Source organism: Schistocerca gregaria, chromosome 3, assembly GCF_023897955.1.
Source record: "Schistocerca gregaria isolate iqSchGreg1 chromosome 3, iqSchGreg1.2, whole genome shotgun sequence".
Classification (NCBI taxonomy): Eukaryota; Metazoa; Arthropoda; class Insecta; order Orthoptera; family Acrididae; genus Schistocerca; species Schistocerca gregaria.
In genome coordinates, this window is record NC_064922.1 from 573,889,123 (window position 1) to 573,907,224 (window position 18,102).

Below are 18,102 nucleotides of genomic sequence, written 5' to 3' on the forward strand. Positions count from 1 at the left end.
CAACGCGATACTATTGCAGTTGGCTCCTGTATTACCTCTAGCACTGAAATGTGGATCTGCCACAGGAAAACACATGTTGTGACTGATTGCTTACCTTGTTACACCAGCTGTTTTAATTAACTGTCGAAAACCATACAGTTCATCAGAGATTTCCTATCACTTTCCTGCACAAGTAGATGAAGGAAAGGGTATTTTATTTCGAATCAGTAATCCTCGCTCTCATCAGCGATGGAGGGTGGAAATGTCAAAACACTAAGAGAAATTCTGAGTTACCAGGAAAGGATATATGCAAAAAATGGTTCAAATGGCTCTAAGCACTATGGGACTTAACATCCGTGGTCATCAGTCCCCTAGAACATACACATCTATGCCCGAGGTAGGATTCGAACCTGCGACAGTAGAAGTCGCGCGGTTCCGGACTGAGTACCTAGAACCGCTAGACCACCGCGGCCGGCGGATATATGCAATGACGAAACCTACTTTTAACTGATTCCTTACAATGTGATCAGCATTCTCAGCAAATAAAAAGTTTCGGAATGAGAACTCATAAATAAAATCGAAAATGTCACAATAAAGTCAATCACTTTAGATTACCAGGAGGCTATGCAATTTAGTCCAATTTCTCCAGGCCCATTCGTTACACCAAAACCTCCTGCTAATATGTCTTAAAGCACCAGCTACTCTACTCTGCCGGGAGGTCGATCATACAGTAATTTAATTACTTTATGATTGACCACCAGTCAACGTAGCGAGCACCGTGAAATTATGGACTCAGGAATGATAGTGTTACTACACAAACGCAGAATTGCCTTATTCTCTTAAACGCGTTCGCAGTAGGGCATTACTCTCTTAAATGCGTTCGCAGTAGGTCAACTATTTCCTCAGCTAACAGAGATTACATGATAATTTTGTCAAATTATGGTTCAAATGTCTCTGAGCTCTATGGGACTTAACATCAATGGTCATCAGTCCTCTGGAACTCAGAACTACTGAAACCTAACTAACCTAAGGACATCACACAACACCCAGCCATCACGAGGCAGAGAAAATCCCTGACCCCGCCGGGAATCGACCCCGGGAACCCGAGCATGGGAAGCGAGAACGCTACCGCACGACCACGAGATGTGGGCGCTAATTTTGTCACACAATAGCACCGAACAATAAAAGACTAACGATCAGAAGTCATCTCGTTACGATATGGGAGTACCAGTCGGGATGAGTATCGGCCATGAACGTCTAGAAATGCATTTTCAATTCATCTAAAATTTCTACAGATTCCAAATACTCAGAATTGTTATAAGTCCGCTTCATCAACCGAAAGTTACAGACAGAGGGACTATTGCAGCTCGTTTGTAATTCGGAGAATCTGAAAAATATTCTGCAGGGAGTCGCGATCGTCTCAATGAACACGACCTTACATGCAGAAATTAAAAGTGGGATGAGGAATTAAACCCCAGCTTTGAATACAATGGAGATTCCATTGTCTGTAATTCAATTATATGGATTCGCAACCATCCCGATTGTCAACAGTGAGCAAATACCTTTGTAGTGTAGTGTGTGCGTGTGCGGACATGTCCTTCGGCCACCGCCCACCCGCAGAACGCGCGCCTCTGCCCCGCGCGATGCATTACAGTGTTAATTAGACAGTTGCCAGTGGCTTTGCCACGGCCATGCGTCGTATCTATGCTTAAAAATGTCAAAGCGTAGGAGAATGGAGTTATCGCTTAAAGATAAAAGAAACACTGTGGAGTGATTAAAAGAAGGAGAAACTCGTCGTAAGCTAGATAATAAGTATGGGGTAGATATGGTGCGTAGAAGAGATACCCTATGCAACTATCACTCATCACTTCCTGTCCTGTCTCGTTCACAAATAGAAAGAGGGAATGAAGACAATCTATTTGCCTACGTAAGAACCCTACTCTCTCTAATCTTGTCTTCTTCTTCTTTTTCTAGTGCCTTTGTCCCGCATTTTGCGCAGGGTCGGCATGGTAAAGGTCGGATTGGGCACGGTTAATTTTAAGGGGTGGCCGGATGCCGATCTCTCTAATCTTGTCACCGTGTTTGTAAATCGAAATGTACATCGGTGGTAGTAGAGTCATTCCACAGTCAGTCTCAAACACCGGTTTTCCAAGTTTTATCAATACAGGTCCTTGAAGACAACATCGCCTTTCCTTCAGTGAGACCCATTTAAGTTCCCAAAGCATGTCCTCAATTCGTGCGCCTTGTCTGAAACTGCCGATAACAAACATAGCAGCCCGCCTTTAAATTGCTGCGATGTCTTCCTTCAGTCCTTCAGTCAGTACGTGAATGGTACTGAGCAGTGGACAACTCTAGTGTCCTATGTGTGGCCCCCTTTACAGATTAAACTTTCTCAAAATTCTCCCAATAAACCAAAGTCGATCATTCGGCTTCCCTACTACAATCCTTACATGCTCATTCCATTTCATATTACAACTGTATGCCTAGATATTTAATCGACGTGACGGCCTGTGTCAAGCAGCTCACTACTAACGCTGTAGTCGAACTTCAGAGGACATTTGGTCCTCTTTTTCTCCTACTCATTTACATTAACTTACATTTTATACATTTAGAGCCAGTCGCCATTCCACACACCAACTGGAAATTTTGTCTCAGTCATTTTGTGAGACTGCAGTCCCGTACACATCTGCATCATCAGCAAACAGCCGCAGACTGTTGCTTATCCTTTCCGCCACATCATTTATATAGGTATATAGCAAATAAAAGTTGTCCTGTCACATTTCCCTGGGCTTTTCCTGACGATACTCTTTTGTCCGATGAACGTTCACCGTCAAGGACAAAATACGGGGCTCTGTTATTTAAGAAGTCTTCGAGTCACCCACATATCTGGGAACCTGTTTTGTATGCTTGTTCCTTCTTTAACAGTTCCAATGTGGCCCTGTGTCCTAATCTAGAAACTTAGGAGGCAGAGATTCCCAATAAATTCAAACCTACGTTGTAGACAACTCTTCGTAAAACTGAACTAGTATTCGATTAAGACTTACCTTGCTTTCAACTGTTTCAGTTGTTTCGGTAACCCTGTGATGCTTATAAGTATGCCCTACATACGGGAGCCTGTTCGACAGTCAAACTACTGTATGTTTGAAGGACTCCCGTGCGTGAAACACAGAGGCTTTGTGTTGTTGGTTTTTATAAAGTCGGGCAGCTGAGCAACCGATATCTCATCCATTGCTCTGGGAAACGGCAATTTAGTTATTTGAAAAAATACGGTGGCGCTGAATCATTTGTGGCAGATAACTGATGGTTGTACAGATATAAATCTCTTCATGGAATTTGCAAATTGGAAGTACAACATGAGAAAATGTAAATTGGGACAGATACAGAAACTTCTTTGGAAGATGGTTTTAAAGGAGGACTGGACGAAAATGACTATGTCCTGGCCTTCATTTACAACACTAATGAAAATGGGTTAAACTGAAACTCCTTGCCATCCAAATTTTACTTTCCAGGCGATAGATTTCAGCAGGACGATATAAAACTTATGAAGAGCAAGTAACAATATTAGCTTGCGTAAATACTACCGGGAATCATAAAATGCCTTTGCTCCTCACTGGAAATCCAAAAACACTCTGTGCTTCAGAAACGTCACGGTGAACATTATCATGTAATCCCAAAAAGGGCACGGATGAGCACCGAAATATTCATTGAGTGATAGGACAAAACTCCTATCCCTGAAGAAAGGAAAATTCGAAACGAAAAAGGCAAACGAGGAAATGTCCTACTTTTATGAATCATCCTAAGCCTGAAACTGTAATGTTAGAGTAAATCTTTTGCCTGTTAGTGTGTGATATTTACTACATCCACTGAAACAAAGCATTTTCATAACAATGAAACGCCTTTATAGAAAACAACTTTTACGTAGATTGTTATCTGTTGACGAAGACATCGCTTATAAAATGAATTTAAAGAAGTGTTATTTCATGGTTGTATATGAGTGCGATTTGACTGAAAAGGAAACTATGAACGAATTTTGGAACAGTGCGCGAATATTCAATAATCGATACGGATGGTTCTATTTCGAAGGATATAAAAGTGTTAGTGACAAACATACAAATACGCCAAGAATGTGGTGCCGAAGACATGAGACACTGCCTCACCTGTGACACTAATGACAAAGGTTTTCATATCATGTCGGGTAGTGAAATTTTTGAACACATATTGCAGCCAAACGAACAGCAGGAAATGCACGAAGATGACACCAGCCGCAGCCGCAGAAAATGAAGTAAGACCATCTCCTGCGGAAGCATTTGAAGCCCTGGAAACAGCTTTCAAATGGTTAGAAAAACAGGATGTGATACCGTGAGTTTACTACAACTAAAATGGATTCAAGGTAGCAGCAAAAGAGAGCACAAACTTTTAATGCCAAATGACAATTTGGCGTAAACAAAATTGAACTCCGATGACTGCCGTATGTCATGTTGGTTAGGTACTACGTGATTACGATTGCAGTATTTTAGCAATTTTAAGAAAATGTTATGAACATAAGGAAATTCGTCTCAAAACTCTTGACAAACGTTGTTTTTATGTTAATGAATTTAATTTGTTTTTGTTGTTTTGAGTAAACACCAAATATTAAGTATTAAACTTAGGAACATAAACGTATGACAGCGTACTTAAAAGACAGCAATACACGCACGACGTGGGTTATCTTTCTACAGTTAACAGCACAAAAATCGCTTTTTGCATACATTCAGTTATACGTTTTTTCGGTTATCCGTATGGCTTACGACAACAATTAGTCCGGTCAATCGGGTCCCGTCTGTAATTAGTCTGCGTCCGACTTTTTTAAACCCCTATGGGAAAGACATAAAACGTGACATAAAATAATTGGTATCAGTTACATTCATGTTTACTCTGATCTGCACGAAACGTATTAGAGTGTTACTGTTCCCCTTCTCCCTTTTCCCGACGGGCCATGTACTACTTCCATACCACTCCACAGTGTCCCTTTAATTTCTTGCTTCCACATATCAGAATTCATTCACTATTTTAATTGCATACATTTCTCAATTCTTATGTTCACTCGCTATTCTAGGTTCTGTCACATTTGAATACTTCGTCTTAATTTCATTGTTAATCATTAATATTCAGACTTTACAATATAGTCTGCTTATTCCATTACTTTCAGCCAGGAGGGTTATGTTGTTTAGGAAACTCAGCTTCCTACCTCACTCACTTATGGTTTAAAGTTTCTTGATTTTCCACTCTTACTAACCTAGCTAGAATTTTAGCATGTCGTGGATTAATCGTATGTCTGTAAATATTAACGTAGCGTGTCTGAGGATTTTGTCTAACTATATTCCACCCCTAACTTCCCATATGATTTTGAAGTACTCATACATTTGCGTACCTCTGTATAAGTTACTCTGGTACTGCTGGCGGTATTCATAAAATGGACGCTCAGTTTATGTTAATGGCGGGTATTAGGGTATTCTCTATCTCAGCAGTGTTAACATCAAGAACACACACCACATTTTAGATGCAGTACGCACTGCCATTTGTAGCGAAGAGACGTGACTCCGACGCAACAGTTATATACTTCGCGGAGAGCAAATTCCATTGCACGTGCATAAGCATAGTTATTGGTGTATATAAAATTAATAAGGTATGGTTTCACTTTCAGTAACATTAATTCCTTTTCCTGTACGTAGTACTTGAATCCTCGATTACTCTCCCCGTGGTAATTAAAAACTTGCAAACAATACAATTTTCTTTAAGCTGCTGTAAGTCAAAATATAAGTTTATCGAAATAATCAATAATCGGTAGCATTAAAGAAATTTTATTGTAATGATTTTCTTTTATAGGGCCTTTGAAATGTAGGAGGTTGGAAAGGGCACGCTGAACGGTTTACCAAATGTATATTTTAGGGAGCGGAGATTTTTTTGAAGGTGAAATAAGGTTATTATTTTTACTATGTTTCCTACCTTTTAAGGAATATTTCACACACCTCTTAGAAATGTGAAATATTCTCTCAATAAAGTAACTAGGATGACGTTAATAGATTTAGTACTGTAATAAAAGACATTTTCAAACTTTTCTAGAGAATAGCTAAAGTCCTGTGAAACAATAGGATCTCTCTGCAATTCTAAGTAAAAAAAATGTAAAAAAATTATGTTGCCCCCTGAAGCCCCTTCTTAGGACAATAATTATGGCCGCCTAAAAAATTTTACGGATTTTTACCGTGCCAATTGCCACGATGCCTACATCATACCCATCACAGAGTGTCTGGAGAGATGGCTTTGATACGTTTATTGATTTAACATAACACCAAAATTTCTCACGATACTCTGTCAAGTCGGTGACAGAATTTGGCATTGAGATTCATTTAACGCTTCATGCATGGCTCTCCTTCCGCTAATTTGGCTTTCGTTAAGTTTTTGTTAGTTTTTGAGGGTTTGACTACGTATAAATTTTCCATGGGTATCCCTTTGCCGTCGCAGCAGCTTCCTGACGAGATTATCGAACAACAGCGGGACACTTCCATCGCACAGAACTTTGATCGGCACAGGTATGTCTACAGTGTACAGTACAGTGCTCTTGATCTTTGTCCACAAATATTTAATATTGTTAGTGTTGGGGATGAAATTATCATGCTCACCGCCCAGGTAACCTGAAATCCGCTTCTAATCGCCATCGCTAAGTGGTTATCTTCTCCAACCTTTCTTGAATTCCTGTTTACACCCTTACGTATTGTTGCTGTGATGGCATTATGATCAATGATTAATTCTTCTACGCTGAGTCGAAAAGTTCTGGTCTCTTTTTCACCAGTAGATCTCAGATGTTATCTTCATATGTTGGTTTTCGAATTAACTGTTCAAATTAGTTTTAATATGAGGCTTGGTTCAAAATGGTTCAAAAGGCTCTGAGCACTATGGGACTTAACATCTCAGGTCATCAGTCCCCTAGAACTTAGAACTAATTAAATCTAACTAACCTAAGGACAGCACTCACATCCATGCCCGAGGCAGGATTCGAACCTGCGACCGTAGCGGCCGCGCTGATTCAGACAGAAGCGCCTAGAACCGCTCGGCCACACCGGCCGGCTCATATGAGGCATTCACAACAATTTCATACGATTCCCTATCCTTACTAAAAGCCATAATCACTTTAATCTCCCATTCTATAGCCGGTAAGCTGAAACGTCCAACGAATTCTACAACATGATCAGGAAATTTACGCAACATTTTGTCCAAATGTACCCTAAGACGTTCCGCATGAAATGCTCCAGAGGCAGACGCTCTATACAAGCATAGAAATACTATCTTTGATCCACTTTTAACATTCGTCTTCACAAAAATTATTTCACATTGAGAATCTTTACTAATCTCACTACATGTTATGACATTTTTATAGCTATTTATCCGCCTTTACCACCAGTTTCTTTGCCACACTCATTCCAGAATTTCATTGCCATTCCCGTCTGTGGTACTGTATGGGCATTGTAACCATTGCAGCTATTTGAGTTAATTAATATCATATTCACATTATTTTTCTCCTAATTACTACGAATGGTACCCTTTTTAGAACCAGATTTCTTCTTATCGGGCCACTGAAAGAATTTCTTTATCCTAAAGAACTAACATGTGTAAGCTACATGTAGTCACCTACACTAGCACCTACACACGTGCACCGGGGCCTGTGAGGGTGCTACAGCTCTCTACCCGACAGCAGAAGCTGTTGAATCAGCATCGACACAGAATAGTTTGAGCCTCTGTTTGGAGGAGTTACATATCTTCACGAAAAGTGCCAGTCACTAGTAACGGAGGATGGCTTCCGAATCCAAGTGACAGGTGTCGTTTGTAACTACATGAGCCACGATTTGTATCTGGGAGTACCAGGAGCACATAGTCGCTACGACAGAACATCCACCTTAATTTGAACAGATCCATGGGCAGGATAGCGGAGTGGACTTATTTCCCGACTATAGTATCCACCATTATTAAACCTCCGCACCGAGCAGTGGCTCTTTCCGTTACGTGTGTCCGAGACTCTCATGTTTGGCTCCACTTCTCCATGTGCGGCCGGCTGCTAACATCACAGCCACCTTCGCACAAGTACGCTTCAAAGCACAGCGATTGGCCACTCAGACCACACAGCGATTCTCTGTGAATCTGGAGGCGTAATATCATCGATGATTCCCAGCGACACTATAGTCTCCAGAGGTGCCAGGCATTCGTCTTAGGTTGCCCTAACACCACCAGGTCAGCCACCAGCAGCCTTTAGACGGTAGCCGACACAGTCAGTTGTTTACGGACAAGTACAATTTTTGTCCGTACCACAAATAATCTAGTACTGACCCAAAAAGTCGATTGGCACTATCTATGTTGTGCTACTACGCTAATCAGCTTCTGTTCTATTTTTCCTTTTTGCTATTTTGTTTTTCTTTTAACTCCGATCCAAAGTCGGCTCACGCAAACGTAATCCACTAAAATTATCTCAAACAACCTTAGAGTTGATTAGTAAACACTAGTCAGCGCCGTACAGCACACTGACACAATTCTTATCTTCGCTGGAGTACACGAAAAACAGCTACAAAACCAAATACTTTGTATGAAAGAGAAACGTCAGCTTTTCGACTAGGGGCATTACCTTGGCTCCTTAGCTATTTGACAGGCTGTCTTTCCTCAGTTCCCAGTATGTGACTACTCACTGTTTGTGGCAACAATATCCATAACTGCTCACATTTTCCTCGACTCTCTGCATACGTAGCGCCACCTACAATAAAACTCGCTGATGATGCGAAAGTTCCACATCTCCGCCTGAGTGATATTCTGTACGCGAAGTCCCAAGTGTGAAAAAACCATGCACAGATGCAACAAAACATACTAAACTATACTTCATGTTCGTGTGCTGTATCTATTCAGCTTCCAGTGACAAACTTTAATGGCCACAGTGTCTCATTCTCCTCTGCCTGCAAACAGTCTAAAACCTCCCGGACGCTGTCGACGCCGTTGTTGGCAAGCAGTTGATAACGCGCTAGACGGCTCACGCTGGCTGGCGGTGTTGGGCAGGTGGTGGAGCGCGTGACGCTGCCGCTGGTGGGCGGCCCCGGGCCGCAGCTGCAGCTGGTGCTGTACGAGGCGTGCATCGAGCGCTGGCCGTCGCGGCGTCTGCAGCTGGCGTACGCGGCGGGGCTGCTGCTGCTGCAGGCCGTGCTGCCTGCCGCCGTGCTCGCCACGGTGCACGCGCGCATCGCCCGCTACCTGCACGCGCACGCCAACACCGCCGCCGACTCCCGCCGCGCGCGCCGCGAGCTGCGCAGGAACCGCCGCACCACGCTGCTGCTCTCTGGGGTCGCCGTACTCTTCGTCGTCTCCTGGCTGCCTCAAGGTAGGCTAGCCGCACTGCGCGGGTGTAGCTATTGTCGAGACGGCGTAACGAGGTCTCTGCCACCTCGCGGCGCCTTTGCGAGCCTTCAACTGTGAAGTGCTAAAGGATACAGACTAAAACATCAGCCATTTTCAGAGCTTTGAAAAGTAATGATGTGTTGCCGTAGAGCTGCTTACAAAATCGTGCTATGCGGGACAGCAAAGCTGCCGGACTTACGCTGGAAATGTCTGTGATCAGCTTATGCCTTTGCAAATGCTGTATGGGGAGCAACTCAGGAGGCTGTTTCTTACTCCATGCAACACGTCATCTGACGTGGTTGATGCAGAAAGACGCTAAATCGTATTCCAGCCTTTGACTCCACTTCCCTCGGTCTTAGCGATAATCTTCACAGTGTGAGATCGGTATATAAAATTGCAGTCAATATACTGTATAGTTTTACAGATATATAAATTTCCTTAAAACACAAAATTTTCGGTACTCACAAATATATACAGATTTTATAGTACAGGTTGTACATAAAGTCGGGGAACACTTTCAATTATTTATTGCACAGGAACTAAATATTGTACAGATGTCATACAATTTGCATTTTGAAGAGAAACTCAGATAGTTTCTTTTATAAACATTGGACATGCGAACCATGAATGATTCGGCAGATGTCAAAACGGTAATCGCATTCTTCCCTCACCCGTCCCAGCATGGCGTGATCGACAATGGCAGTCGCTTCCTGTATTCTCTCCCGCAGCTCTTCTACATCACATGGTAGAGGCGGTACATACACGAGATCTTTAATATGTCACCAAACAAAAAAGTCACACAGAAAGAGATCTGGTGATTGGGGAAGCCATTTCATTAAACAGCTGTCCCCATCTGTAGCACGGCCGATCCATCGATGCGGCAGCTCCATGTTCAGGTACCCACGAACTTCACAATGTAAATGGGGTGGAGCCCCATCCTGCTGAAAGATGAACGGCCGATCCATCGATGTGGCAGCTCCATGTTCAGGTACCCACGAACTTCACAATGTAAATGGGGTGGAGCCCCATCCTGGTGAAACATGAACGGAGAGTCCGATTGCATTTGAGGCATGAGCCATTGTTGCAACATGTCGAAGTAGGAATATCCAGTGACAGTGCTCACGGCGAAGTGCTCTCGCCCCTGAGCTCGCCATGATTGCGACTAGCGCCGACTATCGGCAAATTACCGAACTACGCTGTGGCGGTATACATGAAGAAAAAGTGTGTTTCTCTTCAAAATGACATATGTATGATACCTGTACAATATTTGATTCCAGTGAAATCAATAATGGGAAGCGTTCCCGGACTTTATGTACATCCTGTGTTAGAATATGCATGTAATAAATGGAAAGTCTAAGTGTAGAATATCTCATATTGTATATAAATAGGAATAGTTGACCATGTAAAACACTGTTGTACAATTCTAAACAATGAACAAAAAGTAACGATCAGTTTCTATTTTTCTAGATTTTTGGGAAAGATTTGTCACTGTTCCCCACTGTATACTGTTAATGAAGATCTGACCATTTAGGAAGGGTTCTAAGAGATGTGAATGACTCAAAGACAGATTGTGTAACAGAAAGTAGTATGTTGTCCTGGACGGCACGGGTTCATCAGAGACAAGGTTATCGTTAGGAGTGTTCCAGGACAATTATAATAGGGTCGCTCCTTTACTCTGTACCAGTAAACGATCCGCAAGACAGAGTTAGCAGTCTCATACTCTTTGTTTAGGTCGCTGCATTATTCGGGAAACAGTCTTTGATTAACTGCAGATGGAATAATGGGATACAAGAATAAGACACACCTAGAATGACATTACGTATGTGGTTAACAGGTCTGCTGGGTTTGTGTGGCGATTTTATGACTAAAATGGACGCAGGTGCAGCTGGAGAAGGGAGTTCGTTAATATTGAAACTTTTCTTTTGCAGTTTGCTTACATCTTCTGCAATCAGACACTGCTAGCGTCTGTGCCAAGTGACGCGAATACTTCGTCACATCGTCTCTTGGTATGCAGTCTGGCCTTCCTGAAGCAGGCACTGATATTTGCTCCTACTGTACCTACTACCGCATCACTGGAGCCTCGTATTTCAGCAATGATCGGGAGGCCTGATGTGACCGCTTCATGTGAATATGAAGGACTGCGACTCTCCGCAGGCTATACAAGGAGAGGAAATTGCCTGTTGGCACAGTGATAGAAGTGGGTGATGCTCATATCCCAAGCTTAATTTTTCCGTAATTGCGGCAGAATCCCCAGCTGCCCAAACGCCCAGAGGTTTAGACGGCAGACAGGCATTCGCGGTCTGGTGATGGTGTTGGTGGTCGCGATATCGTCACAGTACTGTGGGCTGGACGTCACACTGCTGCCCAGCTGTTTGACTGTTATGGGTGGACCAGAAGAGTTTAAGTGCAGCTGCTCCCAACTGACTATGTGAAAGTGTCGAGATGTGTCCCATGGAGGATTACGGTGAACCAGAGGCAGCTACCAAGGCTGGACTGTTTTCATCCAATAGTCAGTCAAACTACTGAAGCTTTCTGCAGGCTCTACCACTCGCAGGCTATGTGGAAATCTGACGACGTAGGACTTATGACCCCTGTTGAGTTGCCTAACGGGCAGGGGTGTCGACTGTTGGCTTCCAATACACAGGACCTGATGCACTGTCTTCAGCTTCAAGAACTGCTGCAGTTTATTCCAATAAAAGGATACAGGATGACTTAGACTGAATTTCTACTTGATGTGATCAATGTCAGCCTGCTATAAATGTAGAAACTTGCAAGTTAATTCGGATAAATTGGAAAAACAACATTGTAATAACTGCATACACTATTACTGCTACTGTGCGTGACAAAGTCGAGTAGGTTTCATTTCCGGCTATAATATTACAAAGTTACACGAAGTGGAGGGGGAAAGTAAGATCAGTTCCAGGACAGTTAAATGGTCGACTTCGATTTGATGGGAGAGTTGGAAATTGGAAATTTGTAGTAAAGTCGTATGAGACCAAACTGCTGAGGTCATAAAAAATGGTTCAAATGGCTCTGAGCACTATGGGACTTAACATCGATGGTCATCAGTTCCCTAGAACTTAGAACTGCTTAAACCTAACTAACCTAAGGGCATTACACAAAACCCAGGCATCACGAGGCAGAGAAAATTCCTGATTCCGCCGGGAATCGAACCCGGGAACCCGGGCGTGGGAAGCGAGAAGGCTACCGCACGAACACGAGCTGCGGACGCTGAGGTCATCGGTCCATAAGCTTACGCACTACTTAATCTAAGTTAAACTAACTTACGCTAAGGACAACACACGCATTCATGCCCGAGGGAGGACTCGAACCTCCGACGGAGGGAGTCACGCCGAAATGGGAGAATTCTAAGACGATATAGTTAGTTTATAAAAGGGACAACGTAAATAACATTTGCGTTCCCCATTCTTGAATAATGCTCGAGCGCTTGGGACCCCAACCAGATTTCGAAATATATGTAAATGTAGTTATCAGGGAAGCTTTAATGTCTTAGCCGACTGCAAGCGCGAACAAACAGGGGGCCCTCCGCGGGGAGAGGAATCGTATGGCAGTGCTTCCAGCTTACACACATGTTTTGTGCTTCTGCGAAATCTAAACTGACTCGCTGTTGTAGCGATAATCGGTCATTCCTGGGGCTGTGGGGGCGTAGTACCTTGCGACGGAACTAGACTTGCCTTCGTTGATATCAAAATAGGAAAATGAGCAACGCCGTCCAGAATGCAAAATGGAGCACAAGAAGCATTTGGTAGTAGATGCCAAAATTGCTTGCTGGCGTTTACAGCTTCACAAACATAGTAGTATTTGCCCGAGATCTACTCTCACCTTACGTAATCGTAATGCAAACCCCGCCTTAAAGAACTGCCATCAAAGCGTTGGCGCAATAACACATTCTGTGGCGAGTTTACAAGTATCACTAGGCTTTTATTCGTTTTTTTACAGCTCTTTCTTTTATTTTCTGTTAAATGTACAAAACACTTCATTCCGACAAGTGTTAGAGCTGCAAAAATTATTATCGCTGTGCTGATGATTGGAAAGCGTATGAATGTTAGGCTACCTTTTAAGGAGACATACACTGAGGTGCACAAAATAATGGGGTGCCCCCTAATACAGTGTCGCAGCTCCTTTTGCCCGACCTAGTGCATCTCGACGTGGCATGGACTCAAAAGGAATTTGGAAGCAACTGCACAATTATTAAGCGAACTGCTTCCGTAGCCCTCCATTATTGCGAAATTGTTGCAGCTGCAGGATGCTTTTTGAGGCATCAGTCTTCTGACTCGTTTCATGCTGCCCGCCACGAATTCCTCTCCTGTGCCAACCTCTTCATCGCAGAGTACCACTTGCAACCTACGTCCTTGGTTATTTGCTGGATGTATTCGAATCTCTGTCTTCCCACTAGAGCTCACTGTAGTACCATGGAAGTCATTAGCTGATATCATAACAGATGTACTATCACCCTATCCCTTCTCATTGCCAGTCTTCCCACATATTCCTTTACTCTCCGATTCTGCGAGGAACCTCCTCATTCCTTATCTTGTTAGTCCACCTAATGTTCAACATTCGTCTGTAGTACAACATATCAAACGCTTCTATTCTCTTCTCCTCCGGTTTTCCCACAGTCCATGTTTCACTACCATACAATGCCGTGCTCCAAACGTACAGTCTCACAAATTTCGTCAAGAGATTCAGGCCACTGTTTAATCTAGTATATTTGTCTTGGTCAGGAATGCTCTCTTCGTCATTACTAGACTGCTTTTGATGTCCAATTTGCTCCGTCAGTCATTGGTTATTTCACAATCTAGGCGTCAGAGTAACTTAACTTAATCTACTTCGTGCCCATCGATCCTGATAATAAGTTTCTCGCTGTTCTCTCTGCTACTACTTTTCAGTACCTTCGTCTTTCTTCGATTTACTCTCAGTTCATACTCTGTAATTAGACAGTTCATTCCGATCAGCAGATCATCTAATTCTTCTTCACTTTCACTCAGGATAGCAATGTCTTCAGCCAATCGTATCACTGATACACTTTCCCTCTGAATTTTCATTCCACTCCTGAATCTTTCTTTTATTTGCATCATTGCTTCTTCGATGTACAGGTTGAACAGCAGGGGTGAAGTACTATCTTCCTGTCTTACAGTCATTTTAATCCGAGTACTTCGTTCTTCGTCGTGCGCTCTTATTATTCTTTCTAGGACCTTGTACATGTTGTATATTACCCGTCTGTCCCTATAGTTTACCCCTATTTTTCTCAGAGTTTCAAATATTTCGCATTATTTTACATTCTAGAACGTTTTATCCAATTCGACAACTCCTACGAACGTGTCTTGATATTTCTTTAGTTTTGCGTCCATTGCCAACAGTAATATGAGAATTGCCTCTCTGGTGCCTTTACCTTTCCTAAATCTCTGTAGATTGCGTCCCATAATTGTTCGATTGGTGACCAAACAATTCGCTCGAGCTCTCGAATTGTCCAAAATGTTCTCCAAACAAATTGCGAACACTTGTAGCCCGACGGCATGCCGCACTGACATCCATCAAAATACTAGTCATTGTCAGGGAACAAATTCATTCCCTCTAACGGTCCGGTATGTCCTCCAAACCATTCGGGAACAATTGTTACCCGGTGACATTGTGCATTGACATCCATAATAGCCCCAATATTTATTTGGGCACATGAAGTCGATGAATGCCTGCAAATGGTCCCCAAGTAGCCGAACGTAACCCTTTCCAATCAAGGATCAGCTGTGTTGGATCAAAGGACCCACTCCATTCCATTCAAATACAGCCATCACTATTATGGATCCACCACTAGCATCCACATTGCCTTGTTGGCAATCTGGGTCCATGGTTTCACGGTGTGTGCGTCACACTCCAGCTCTGGTGCCAGCTCTCGCCAACTGAAATCGGTACGCATCCAACCAGGCCACGGTTTTCCAGCCGTCTAAGGTTATACCGATACGTCACAAGCTCAGGAGAGACGTTGCAGGCCATGTCGCGCTGTTAGAAAAGGGACTCGCCTCGGTCGACTGCATAATCCATTAACCCAAAATTTGGCACACTTACCGAACGGATACATTCATCGTTCGTCTGACATTGATCTCTGCTGTTATTTCATGCAACGTCTCGTGTATGTTAGCACTGGCAATTCTTCTCCAACGCCGCTGCTCTCGGTCGTTAAGGAGAGGTCATTGGCCATTGCGCTGTCCATCATGAGAGGTAGTGCCTGCAATGTGGTATTCTCGGGACACTCTTGGCACTGTGGATCTCGGAATACTGAATTCAACAACTATTTCCGAAATGAAGTGTCCCATGAGTGTAGCTCAAACAACCATTCCGCGTTCTGTCTGTTAATTACCCCTGTGAAACCATAACGAATCACATGAGTACAAATGACAGCAACGTCAACGCACCGCCATTTTATAACTTGTCTACGCGATACTACAGCCTTCTATATATAAGCATATCGTTACCCCATCTTTTTTGTTACCTCAGTGTACTACAAATGCAACTGAATTCATCGATAATTATCAAGCACGAATATTGTGGCAGTTAAAGATTTAGACAAACATTCAAGTGGTAGAGAGAAAGTGAAGACAGGTACACTCATGACGAATCTGCATGTGACGTCCTCTCATCTCATTAATAGTTATTTCCGAAAGACATGTCGGAAACTAAAATTGCCTTCACTAATAAAAGTTGGTTGTTCATTTGGTGAACGAAAGTGGCGAGAAACAATACGTGTCAGTATTACCGAAACGATATTTCACTATACTATTTCTAAGCCAATAATCAGTAGATGGAGATACCAAGTAGCAGAAACACGTAAGGGCAGATCGAAATTAACGGTAATGTTAAATGCACTGTTTTTGAATTTTTCTTTCCGACACAAGAGAAAAGACGGCGTAACTACCTTTGATAATTGTATGGGCTAGCAAGCTTATCGTGCCTCCTGTCAAAACTACACTTGAAATGTGGTAGGAGGAAACACCTCATCTCCACAGACAGGTAAAAAGCGACGGGACCCCTCCTTGTCCGCACCAACTTGGTGACCACAACTAAAAGTTCTACTGTCACCTCCGACAACATGTTAGTTATCTAGTAAGTGGATCACAGGTTGCTGGCCAGTGATGTTATCCGTTCGTCTGGGTAAGACAACGCATTAACACGGCCCATCAGGTGGTAGGTAGTCGACGAAACGCGAGTGAGGGTAGCGATTTGAAGAGCACAGGGAAAAAAGGGCCAAGGCTCGTGCCGAGGGAAAAAAAATCTCTGTGACAGTGGGATCGGTAGTAAGAGCAGTAGTGGCTTACTGGATGCGATAGTTCACGCAACGGCTCAATCCCGCGTCCGGCCATCCTGATCGAGGTTTTCCGCGATTTCCCTAAATCGCTCCAAGCAAATGCCGGGATGGTTCCTTTGAAAGGGCACTGCCGACTTCCTTCCCCATCCTTCCCTAATCCGATGAGACCGATGACCTCGCTGTTTGTTCTCTCCCCACAAACAACCCAACGCCCCTCCCTCATACAGTTCATGCATGGTTGGATTTGTTACTATTGGTAACATACGTCATTACAGTGGCAAGCGATGGCGATGTATCCCAGTTGGTGCAGCCGCTACATTCCTGGAACAATCAAGATCGTTATATAGTAGTGGGAGGTCGGCCATAGATCATCTCACTGTGAGGGGGATGTGTGGAGCTTGTCTGCATGCAGTGTACGGTATGGCCTGCCTAAGTAGTGCCAGTTATTCGGCAGTATATTCCAGCTGGGTATCCAGTAATGGCGTCTGATTAACAGGGGCTCACCTGTACCGTTGTGTTTGCGTGTGCTTGGCCGTAGATATTTGGTCCTTACAAGTATCTTTTATGTTTCCATCTATGGTTGTGGTCGTAGTTCCTCAGATTCAGAATAAACGTGTTCTGCGAATGTCTGGAGTTTTTGTATAGTCTTGTGGTGAGTTTGTGGATTACCTCCGTGAGAGTCTCAAGTCGATATTCCTGGTGAAGGTCCGCGATGCGTCTGTATCGTGGAGCATTGCTTATGATTTTGAAAACTTTGTTTTGTATGTTGTATGTGGTCCCCCCAGAGTAATTTCCGGTCCAGCCAGACACCGAGGTATCTGACTTTCTCACGGAAACGTATTGGGCGTGCATGTGGGTGGTAGCAGCCGAGTAGATGCGGACAAGAGCAAATTGCAAGCCACATTCTATAACACGTTCTTAGTCTAACATACTGTACAGAGGATGATAGAATTCATTCCAGCCCAAGTGTCTTGGAGGTTGAAAAGTTCTGAGCACATTTGATATGGAGTTCGTGGTTTGTTTGTTAGCCTGTGTATTTGTACGTGTATGGCTACGCGATTCTAACTATTCTCCTCTAATTCCGTTCTTTAGTTTCCTGCAATCACAATTAATATCTCATATGCCCCGACCATGATCACCCGCTATCGGCTCAATTTGTGACATTTTCAGCAGCGTATCATATTGATAACACAAGAGGATAGTGCAGTTTTGGTATCCGTGAACCACAGTTAGATACTTGTTATCATAAATGAACTCAGATTTCATTGGTTTTTATATAAATTTATAATATACAGGGAGAATATTATTAAAACCGACAAACTGGAAGGAAGCATTCTTAACTGGAACTGAAGGAAAAAATGTCCTATGAACATGCGTTTGAAATTTCATAATTGTCA

At 43.2% G+C, this 18,102-nt stretch overlaps 1 protein-coding gene across 1 annotated transcript in view; it reads left to right on the plus strand.

Annotated features, from left to right (window-relative positions):
- The window catches only part of LOC126354399 (neuropeptide Y receptor type 2-like), a 659,461-nt gene that overhangs the window by 593,956 nt on the left and 47,403 nt on the right, over positions 1-18,102 (plus strand). Inside the window, exon 5 of the mRNA XM_050004009.1 lies at positions 9,052-9,370. Coding sequence (XP_049859966.1) covers positions 9,052-9,370 — 319 coding nt within the window. The remainder of the gene's footprint in view (positions 1-9,051; positions 9,371-18,102) is intronic.